The following is a 10,653-nucleotide window of genomic DNA, read 5'->3' as shown; positions in this document are numbered from 1 at the left end:
TTGTTTTCTAATCCAAAAGATTTGTTCTTTGTGTGTGCATGGGGGAATCGGTCAGGTTCTAATTTTATTTTTCTTTTTGAAGGGGACAATTGTTATCCAGTATGGTACCATGTAGACTGAGTATGGGTTGTATGACTGTGGCTTTTTGGAGGCATTTATAAACATTGATACAAACTGAACAGGAAAAGTTCAAGAACTTCTGGGAAGTTTTCCTGTATCATAGGTGCCTTCCAACGTCGTCAGCTTATCTGGAAGAGAAGGATGTTAGTTGTTAAAAAAGGTGAAATGTGACACTTCTTGGTATAAGTCGTTCAATTTTTGAGGCAAGTAGGAAAAAAACTTTAATGTTATGTAGACTTTGATATGTAATGCCAAGAAGATAAAACCCAGATATTTGCCTTACTTTCAATTTCTGAGCTGTCCGATTTAATTTTGTGAATAGCAATATCTTTAAATGTGTGACTAAGACTTTAAAATGCAATTAAAAAAGTAATTGGAACCAACATTTTTGAATTTGATACATGTTTATCTAATATGAGGGTCAGTCGCTCTTCTTTTGGTGGCCAATGTCCAGTGAGGACCTCGTCTGTCTACCTCTGATCCTGGATCTATGCACTCCTGAATCCTGTTCGAGAGTCCATCTCCTTCCTGCCTCTGACTCTTCTCCATACCTGCTCTGCAGCATTTGTGGTGATGGATAGGCATCAGGGGGTGGGATGGGGGCACAGGCTCATATATTTGTATGTATTATTATTATTAGTTTGAATTTCCAGCTGGCAAGTCCTTTCTGCTCTTTTCCCTTTCCCCTTTCCCTGGCAGCACGAGAGGAGGGAACTGGGAGCCCAGCTGCTTGGTTTTAGCTGCCAAATTGGGCCGGGCCAGGGCTAAACGGCGATACTTGCGTATTAACCTGGTGATCAGAAAAGACCCTCCCTGAGTTCCCTTCTCAAGCTGAATACCCTCATCTTAAGCTGGCAATGGAGTGAGATAGTGTTTTGCTTGTATGACACCCCCAAGCTGCTTCCCTCCACACAAGCACACACCCTCTTTCTGATCTAATAGCTTTAGTTTGGAATGACAATTAGAAGGGATGGTAACCCAGACTGTTGTACTGCACAGCAGGCAGAGCACACTTGCAGGAAGTAAGGAATCTGGGTTTGAGTCTTTTGAGATTGAACCTCAGTTTGAACCCACATGTTCAGTCTTTCCCCTAACCAGAAAGCAAGCTTGTCTCACTTCTACTTTTTATTATGAAGGTGACTGTTGCTGCCACACTTTGCGGAAATCGGTCACATCTGCAATATGACTTCTGAGAACAGCAGAAGAATGCGTCCATGCAGGTTCCAAGAGAGAGAAATTAAGTGCTGCCTGTTATCTTTGAGCTGTAACAAGAGTTGCTTCTCTTGTTCATCAGCAGACTTTAGGCATGAATTTTCAAACCATATTGAGATACAGACTGCACAGATAAAAAGCTTAAAGTGCTTCCAGAGTTAGGTTCTATGGACAGAACTGCAAGTGACTGAGTGTCGACAGTATAGATCCAGCTTTCCGGGCCTTACAGATCTGAATTTAGCCTAAATCCCCGTTTTAGTCACCAAAGTACATTTGTTAATCACTGTAAAACCTGTTAAACTGCTTACATGGATTCTCCTGCTTGGATAGGGACGTGGGACGTGTTTTTGCCTTTCTGACTGAAATAAATGTATTCTAACTACGGGCAATTGAGAGATGATTTAGCAACGGCTTTCCGTTTTGGTGCCTTTTGAGGATATCTACCAACTTTCACATGGCCATTCAATGTTTCTGAAGGAATTCCTGTGGCTTTGGTGAAACGGAGCCAGGACATGGAACACTGAAGAGCGAGGCTGAAGGACTACAGCAAAATTCCTCCTTGCTCAACCCACAGGAGGAGCAGGAGCTCAGACACACTCTACCTGAAGTGGGGCCCCAAGTTGACCTCTGGAGCAATAGGTTTGTTGATAATAGTCGTGGTGCCGACGCCAACAGCCTGGACCGGGATGATGTAGCTCCGGCTGTTCCCTATGAACACCTTCACCTCATCCTTGAATTTCTTGATGCCATCCAAGTTTGCTATAACAGCCAGAGCCACCTCGGTGTTGGGGGGAATCACTCCTTGACTGGGTTCAATCCTCCAGCGTGAGTGTTTACCAGCCTGAAAGACAAGCCAGACACTAATTGAGGAGGGAAAACACAGACCCTGGTCTCTTATGGGGTGCAGGAAAAGGAAGGACTAAAAATATGAGGTAAAAATCAGCAGGTTACTTTTCCTAAATCTGAGCTACACTCTCTGGAAACAGCAACTATGGGGGAAATTATACAGCCTGTATTTTACCCTCCGTTAACAGAGATACCTCATTTACTTGGTCATCTTCAGGAGAAGGCTAGGATGGCGAGGATAAGACAAGCTTGAGGGCAGGGAAGCAAGAATTTGATGTGCTTTCAGGGTCCCAGCAGCATGTGTGGGTGCCCCAGCTACAATAACTCCTTCGGTTGACTGTGCCCTGCATGGAGAGCAGGTCAGGTCTGCATGCCTGCATCTCAGCATGGAGAATGCCAAAGGCATCAAAATGATTCCAGGCACTGGCGGAATTTATAAACCCAGCTTCATTTAATTTCTCCTCTAGAGCTGCAGAAGAAAGTCTTAAAAAAGCAAGATGAGAATGGGATGGAGGAGCATTGGCACAGGGTGAACACTGGGGCCTCACTGACAACACAGGATCCCACCAGCCCTCTGTTGCTCTCCCTGCATCCTGTGCGTAGCTGATCGTGAGCCTCAGCAGCACCCACTGCGTTGCCACCAGCTGAGGGCCACCCAGACAACACATTCACACCCAGCTGGTGGCGGTCAGGTTTTCATTGACATTCGTGTGCATCTCTTCCTCTGGTCGTGCTGACACAGGGCAGCTCGCTTGTAAAGGAAACCTGACATTTCTGCTCCAGAGGTGAATCTGCAAGTGTGCCTTCTGCCAAAGTCCATCGGTCACAGCCTGGCAACAAGCACGGCAGTACATTGTACCCAAGAAACTGTTACTGAGGAGTCATGATAGGCTGTCTCGAGGGAGCCAGACTTTGAATTTCTCAGGGTGACCCAGCAGAGACCCACCATGCCCTGCCAGGCCAACAGCCCACTCCAGAGGAGCATGGAGTCCTCATTGCATCTGTTAGCACTTGGAGTGGGTCCAGGGGCAGCACCAAAGAGGAGACCTGCCAGGACCAACAAGCTCTGCTGGGCCAGTTTCACTCAGGTTTCTAGGTCAGCTTCTGCCTACACTGATCCAGGCTGTGTCCCAGGGACAAGAAATTTCTTGGATCAAAAACTTCCATTAATACATACAAAGCTTTTACACTGGTCAATGTGGCAATAATCAGGCACTTCGGGAAACAGGAAAAGAAGATGGCAGTGGCAGCAAGAAGGAGAAACAGCCAGCTTTTCCAGGAAGTCACATCAGTCCTCTGGCTAAGCTGCAACAGCTCCTTCGTCTTGACCTACTGCTCCAGTCTTTTCTACCCAGGAAGAAGGCCAAGCCTCCCCTTGCTGGATCCAGGGGATGCTCTAACAGGGCAGCCTGGCAGCTGGGAGAGCAATCTGAGAAGGAAAAGTACCTCAGACAGACACAGGATGCAGTGGACGAGTACAGGATGACACACTTGTGCCGAGGGTCACAGATCTACATTTTGTATACAAAAATCAAATCACAGGCTGCTATGGATCAGCCATTTTTGTGGGAAAATAGCCCCATGGAGACTTACCATCTGTGCCGTGAAGGACGCAGGGATGATGGTTTGATTGCAGAGGCGGAGAGTCCGGGAAGCGTCTTGTAGGACTTGGATACTGCCGAAATTTATTTTACTTGGCCGGACATAGACAACTGGTCCTTCTGCAATGCTCACCAAATGGATTTCCTACTCCAGGAAGCCGGTAGGAAAGATCAAAAAGAACAGGGAAAGTTTAAAAAGGTCAGACAGCTCTAAGGGTACTCCTAGACCAAGGATAATTACTGCTGTTTGAGGATTTCAGTGTTTTAAGATGAAACAAAAGGCCTGGAGCTAGCGTAGAACTCGAAGCAATCCCATCTGAAAGCCACAGATTCCTATTACCAACAGATGAAGAAACCCAGTTTCCCATGCTTGCTTTTTCACAGCTCCTCCATGCATTAGCTTTCCTTCCTCTCCCCTGTGCCTGCTCTTCTGGATGAAGAACATCTGTCCCAGCAAGCAGCCGTAGTGTGGGTGACCGCTTATTCCGATAGCGAACAGCTGCCAAACCCCCTGCCTGTGGCACACGAGGCTGCCCGGCCACCAGCAGCCCCTCAATGTAGGAGATGGCACACACCAAATGGAAGCTGGCACGCAGTCACCAGAAAAGAAAACACCAGGGAACAGACTCGCAGAGGAACCCTTCACAGCCCGGAGGAAAGATCCATGTGAGACTTCACCCAATTCTATAAAGACCTCGCATCAATACCAGACAGCATAACCTAAGAGAACAAAACCAAGCTTATGTTTTGCGTTCTCGTAATGCATTGCAGTGATTCCCCTGAGATCAGAATTGCACAATGGGATCCATGTAAGTACATTCTGCCACCAGTGCAGGAGGTACAAAAAAGACTTGGGCTTTTGGCAGAGAGGTAGAATGGTTATTTCTCAGACATGATGGGCCTGACTGTCAGCATAGTTCCTGACACAGCATGTCCCTGTGTCCTCCTGAACCAAAGTCCCAGTGAAGCAGCAGTTGCTCATCCAAGAATGCAGCAGAGTGTGAGATCCAGGGACTGTGATGGGTTTCAGACTGGGCTTGTTATCCCTTACCACAAATCCATCATTAAACACTGTGTCAGACACCAAAGAAGATGCCATCATTCCTCTTCTCTAGGCTGTTACTCATGCTGTGAATCCCTGCTGTCATTTTCCACAGCCGTGTGCTAACAAGTCCTTGTTTTCCCAGGAAGAATCCCTGTAACTTTAGTGTCCCCGCGCCCAGCACGAGTCGCACAATGGCACATTTCTCCCCTAGCACTCACCAGTGGGAATTCTTCCATCCCAAATGCCGCAACACGAGCAACAGAGTCCTGCTCTCCCGTCACCTGGGCTTCCAGCGTAAATGGGACCTCCACTGAGCTGCAAGGCTGGATAATCCCACATGGCACAGGGCTGGAGTACTGCACAGCAGCAGCGTCCTTGTGTTCCTATAAGGGACAGAATCAAACCCAACTTCAGAGGAAACTTCTTGACATCTAACATGTTTTAAAAAGCCCCAGGACAAAGCAAAAGGTCACAAAGCCGGATGTAAGACCAGCATGGACGTAGCACTCTGAGGGGGGTCCGAAAGCTGCTGCATCCACAAACACCCACTCCTGTGCAGGCAGCCTCCTTGCAGCAGCTTTGTACAACCCTCTAAGCTCTTGTGCATGAAAGAATCCCAGAGATTAGAAGAAAACCTGCTTCCCAAAGAGTTTATATTCAGATAGGAATATGAACTCAGGAACCAACCTGAATATGATCACCAAGGTCTTACCCAGAAGCCTTTTATTTTCTCTCATAAACCCTTCAATAACATTTGCGGGCAGGAGGCGGATGCAATGACAAACCTGAGGAAGAACCCTATAGCAGCCTGGAAGATTGCTGTCATTCACAATGGTCAGCGTCTGCTGACAGGGGACTTTCAGGAAGCAATTTTCAAACGTCACAACAGGGTTGAGCACTCGCAGCTGAGGAATGACACACCTAGGCAGAGAGATGACCAGACATAGAACACAGAGTTTGTTTACTCTCCAAATAGTGTGAAATGGAGCATAACATGTTTGTCACTCCCAAATAGACATTAAATACCCCTAGAGCAATAAACCACCTTTAACTTCTTCTTACCGAATAACCTCTTGTAAAGGAGGGGCAAACCCTGAGACTCAGCATGACAGAGGCTGCCAGGTGCCCAGGCAGAGCATGATGCCCTGTGCCAGAGCTGTCTGATGGGCACCTTCACTGCAGGAGGCTTGCGAGGACCCTCCCAATAGTCCCAGCAAGATGCAAGCTCTGGGGGAGCCTTCCCAACAAAGCCCAGTGCTTGTCAAGGCTCACAGACCACAGCACTCCAGTATCTCAATAAAAATTGAGAGATTCCCTTCTCTCCCATAGCGCTCTTGCCCTGCCTGAAAACTCAGCCACGTGTCCCAGTAATAGAGACGCAAGTCAACATCTGCCTTACGCAGTGGGTGATTGCCCTCTCCCAGTTCCATCCCCACAAATCCATACCTTTCGGTTCCCATCTGCACTTCTTTTACCAGACTGCAGCCCAGACACTGACTGAACAGCTCTGCCTGGACGAGGGGAAACTCAACCCTATTACTATTAAACTCACATCCACTGCAGCGCAACACGATTGAACTGGCTGCAGCCAGAACAACGTTTTGCTTGGGTCTGAGAATGTCCAAAGGAACCAGAGGGAAGAAACCTGACCTCAACCCAAACTGTTCTGCCCTTTGTGAAATGGTACCTTTATTTTTCCCCCACCAGACCAGCCACAAGCCCCTTCCCCCTTGCACACACCTTTGTTGACTGAACCAGACACCAGCTTTCAGCAGGCTCCCTGCATACCAAACAAGTTTTGCATTTTGGTTGCAACCCAGCCCAAGTGCAGCACTTGCAGGAAGGAGGAGAGGTAGCCCTTTGGAAACTTGTTATACCTCAAGCATCGAAAACCAGGCCAATAATGAACATAAGTACTGTTCCCTTTAGAGAAAGGCTCGGGGCCAAGCCTGTCTACTGAGCCCAGGTGCTTTGCAACGTGGGCCGCTTTCAAAGCGCTGCTGTTCTCCTATCTGGCTGGGCAGAGCTGGCTCGTTTGGCAGCACTTCTTCTTTGGAGATGGGGCTAGCAAACCGTGAGCAAGGCAGTGTGCTGGTGGTGGATGCATGAGGAGAGAAAATGAACTGCAGGGACAGTGCTGATACCTGGCTCTGAGGAGCAATGAAGACACCTTGCCAACACCCTCCACGTCCACCACCAGTGCCAGACGGTATTTCTTCACAGTGTTGGAACACAGGGTGATCTGGTGGAAGAGAAGATCATGAAATACTTCATCGCTCCCAAAAGCCATTGGCCATGCATGGTGTCCTCTGGTTCTCCTCCCACAGTAAGGAAAGGGAAGGTTTTACCCTAATCCTTCTGCTGGCCCACATGTAGAGGACAGTCTCTGGGAGTAATGAAAGTCTTGTGACAATATCTGCTTTGTTGACTATGCCATGCAGTTATCAGGGCACGTGTGAGCAAAGAAGTGCTCCTTCAGAAATTCCCCAGAGTAACCCAGACAAGAAATGCCTCACAATAGTGCGTATATCTTACTTGTGTATGCTAGCAGCACTAAAACCCTCTTGTACATGAGCAAAGTTTCAGCTCCACCTGCTGAAGGCCAGACTGTTCCCATACCTGGATATCCTGGAATCCCTGGGGCTGGATGATCCCTCTGCAAGGAGTGATGGTAAATTCAGTCGGCCTGACCTGTCTTCGACTTCTCCTTCTTCGAGATGGGAGGGTGTTGTCCAACATCAGATCAGAAATGGTGACACTGGGCTCTCCTGAGCCATCGTCAGGAATGTAAAGGTTGAAGGTCCTGAGCACCGAGGAGGTGTTAATGAGGCGACAGGACAATGTGCTAGGAAAGCCTAGGAAAACAACCCAAGTAAGAACTTATGCACCAATCAACCCACAGTGTGAATACCCTGTTATGATAAGACTGTGCTTGGACTTCAGCTCTTTTCAATCCCAATTACAGCTAACTTGAGAAGCTGAACAAGGAATTAATCCTTCCCTTTTCTGCTGATCAGAAATTGCTTCTTTGGCAATGCCCACTCTTAGCAATGTGGAACACAAGGAGTTTTTCTCTCTAACTGAGGAGCTCTCTCACATGTCCCCAAAACAGCACCAAGTGATTTTCACTTATAAGCACGCATCCAGACAGACCACTTATTCTGAACATTCAATTCATAAAATTCCCTGTTAACTCCAAGAACAAGTAGAGTATTGGCACCGAGGAGAAGCTACAGGAAGATAAAGGATGGATGAAATTGGGAGCTACAGCATGATGCAAAGCACTCCAACGCACTTTCTCTAGGCAGGATCCTTAAGGGATCTCCTGGTTTGGGGTCAACCAGGCTGAGCACGAGACAACTTGCAGCCCACTCCACAGGAGGCAAGGTTGGTGCTGCCTTTGGAATTAGCAGGAACTGTCAGCTAACAAATGTTATCTCTCTCCTGAGCTAGCAAATGGAGACATTGCATCCATGCTGCGCACTGGCTTTGGTTACTGCCCACAAAGGTTTGCATCACTTGACCTTTGATACCAGGTTTCCATAAGGCACCAGAGACACAGCCACACCAGGTGGGGATGCTCTGCAGAGACAGGACACCAGCCCACAGCCTGGCTGGCATCCCTGTGAGAAGGAGACATCTCCCACGGCTGCTCACTGAACACTGCTGTAACGCAGGTGGGGAGGGAAACCGGCTGCAGACACTGCAGGTAGCTCATCCATTCCATCGACAGTGACCACTGCCTGCCTCCAGCCGTGACTCCAGCAGTAACTCCAGCAGGGAGGCCGTAGGCACAAAAAGGACAGACACAGACCTCGCAGCCCCAAACGGGACCAAAGTCTTTGCACACAACACAGCAGTTTTCAGCAGAGCTGACGGCTGCCTTCAGCTGAAAAGGCCAAGTTAATGAGATCACACTAAGTAGCACTAATCTCCTATTACACAACCATATTTCTGCCTGGTGCGTTTCTTCTTTTATTTGTTTGTAAAGAAACAAAGAAGTGGCAGAGGAAGGATGTAGAAAAGGGAGAAAGTGGCTCAGGAAAGGCAGAGAGTTGTGTGAAAGGGTCCATGAACAAAATGAAAACACAGAGGCACCCTGAATGCAGAACGATAATAGCCCTTCAACCAGTCCACAACTGATTTCACACTTAAACTGGAGATCATCTCACTAAAAATGAGCCTTTTGTGAGACTGTGATGCAGAACCAGAATCTGCATTTCAGTGCAGGTGCTCTGGAAGCTCAGTCACCAGTTGTTGACACCAGCAGAGTTGGCCTCTCAGCAGGAAAGGAGCCCACCTCTCCAAGGACATCAGTGCCTGATGCAGAGCTATCCTTTGGGCACATTCGCTGGTAAGGTGATAACGAGGTGCCCTCACAGCACTAATTAACATCTGACACTAAAGGTCAGGTGGGAAATGGTGGCCTTGCCTTGCAACAGGAACATTCACCCAGGCGAGCTACAGGTGGCATAAACTCCCTTCTCCTACAGTCCCATCCCCTGGGCCTTCCTAGGACACAGACTTTCACAGACATTCTTCTGCAAGGACTGGGAGGTTGGGACTGGACTGACTATGAGGGACACCAGGACACGCTGACTTCCTATTCCTTTGGTCTCATTTGATCTCATGGTGGTCAAATACCACCTAAACAACCAGCAGCCCTGGTTTTACACACCAAAGGCTGCTGCAGAGGAACACAAGTGAGGGACGCTCTCATGCTACAGTGCTCAATGTTGACCATGAACGGACATCTTGATTCAAAGTTCAAGTGCGGGGCAGACTCACCAAAGGAGACATCACCAAAGGAGAGAGAAGGCACATCAAAATGAACAAGTGGTCCGGTAACACAGCCCCTGTGAGGACAAAGACAGACACTGGAGATGTGCAAAGCTTTCAGTTTGCATTACAACTCAGATCAGTAACAGCTGGTCTCAGAACGGCAGTGGGTTTCAAACCAGCCCATCACCCTTGTGCTCAGCACAGCATCTGTGTGGACAGGAGGCAGCCCAGGCAAAGCCGTGTGCAACTGAGAGCTGCTGATGCAGCTGAGGGCATCGTGTCAGGCAGGGCCCACTCCCCGCTTGCTGCTGGCCCCACAAAAGACCCTGAACAAATGATGGCTCCGTGCCTCATTTTCCTCATCTGTAAAGTGATGGACACAGAGGTGCCACAGAGAAGTGGATTCGCTGCAACCAGCCTTCCCAGCTGCTGGGTCCATGCTTTGCTATTTCTTAGCTGGAACTGGTGTTTCCATGGAGTACACGGAACACCTCCTCAGATGATCTTGGGCCATGCAATCGTCTGTCAACAGACATCTCCCTCCTCCCCTTGCAAAGTATTAGTCTTGTCGTTCTTTTTTTATTGATATCCCCTACCAGTTGGCAAAATTAACCACAGACTCTCTTCATTTCTTTTCTGCTTTGATCTAGTGCCTCCCACCAGCCGCAGCCCAAGAGCCCGGCTGCTGAGCAGACACAGGCAGCCCCAGAGCAGTCAGCATCAGCTTTCTTGCTGATACGTTATCCTCCAGCCCATGGTTATACTGGCTGAGACAAGCTCACACGCTGTTGGGGTCCTGAGAAGGGAGCTTTGCCTCTCCTGTCCTCAGGGCTTTTTCCCCCTTCTGCCCCTCACTTGGTGAGGGTTATCTTTTGCAATGGCACCAGCCCAGGGGGTGATGCTCAAGTCCTTGTGACAGCGTTTGCTGCAGAGCCCCCAAAGCCCCTCATCAACACTTTTGCAGCTGCAGAAAGGAGGCACCTGGAGCCCTTTCTGCACCAGTGCTGGGAGGACAGCTTGTCCCAACACATTAGCATGAGAGATGAA

At 48.6% G+C, this 10,653-nt stretch overlaps 1 protein-coding gene across 1 annotated transcript in view; it reads right to left on the bottom strand.

Annotated features, from left to right (window-relative positions):
• Window positions 1–1,930: 1,930 nt before the first annotated feature.
• The window catches only part of LOC128853843 (hydrocephalus-inducing protein homolog), a 33,190-nt gene continuing 24,467 nt past the window's right edge, over window positions 1,931–10,653 (bottom strand). Inside the window, exons 12-18 of the mRNA XM_054081833.1 lie at window positions 9,613–9,680; window positions 7,444–7,679; window positions 6,969–7,066; window positions 5,610–5,745; window positions 5,043–5,207; window positions 3,772–3,924; window positions 1,931–2,173 (exon numbers count right to left, since the gene is read on the bottom strand). Coding sequence (XP_053937808.1) covers window positions 1,931–2,173; window positions 3,772–3,924; window positions 5,043–5,207; window positions 5,610–5,745; window positions 6,969–7,066; window positions 7,444–7,679; window positions 9,613–9,680 — 1,099 coding nt within the window. The remainder of the gene's footprint in view (window positions 2,174–3,771; window positions 3,925–5,042; window positions 5,208–5,609; window positions 5,746–6,968; window positions 7,067–7,443; window positions 7,680–9,612; window positions 9,681–10,653) is intronic.

The sequence above is a fragment of the Cuculus canorus genome, chromosome 16 (genome assembly GCF_017976375.1).
Source record: "Cuculus canorus isolate bCucCan1 chromosome 16, bCucCan1.pri, whole genome shotgun sequence".
Lineage (NCBI taxonomy): Eukaryota > Metazoa > Chordata > Aves > Cuculiformes > Cuculidae > Cuculus > Cuculus canorus.
This window is presented reverse-complemented; position numbering and strand designations above follow the sequence as displayed.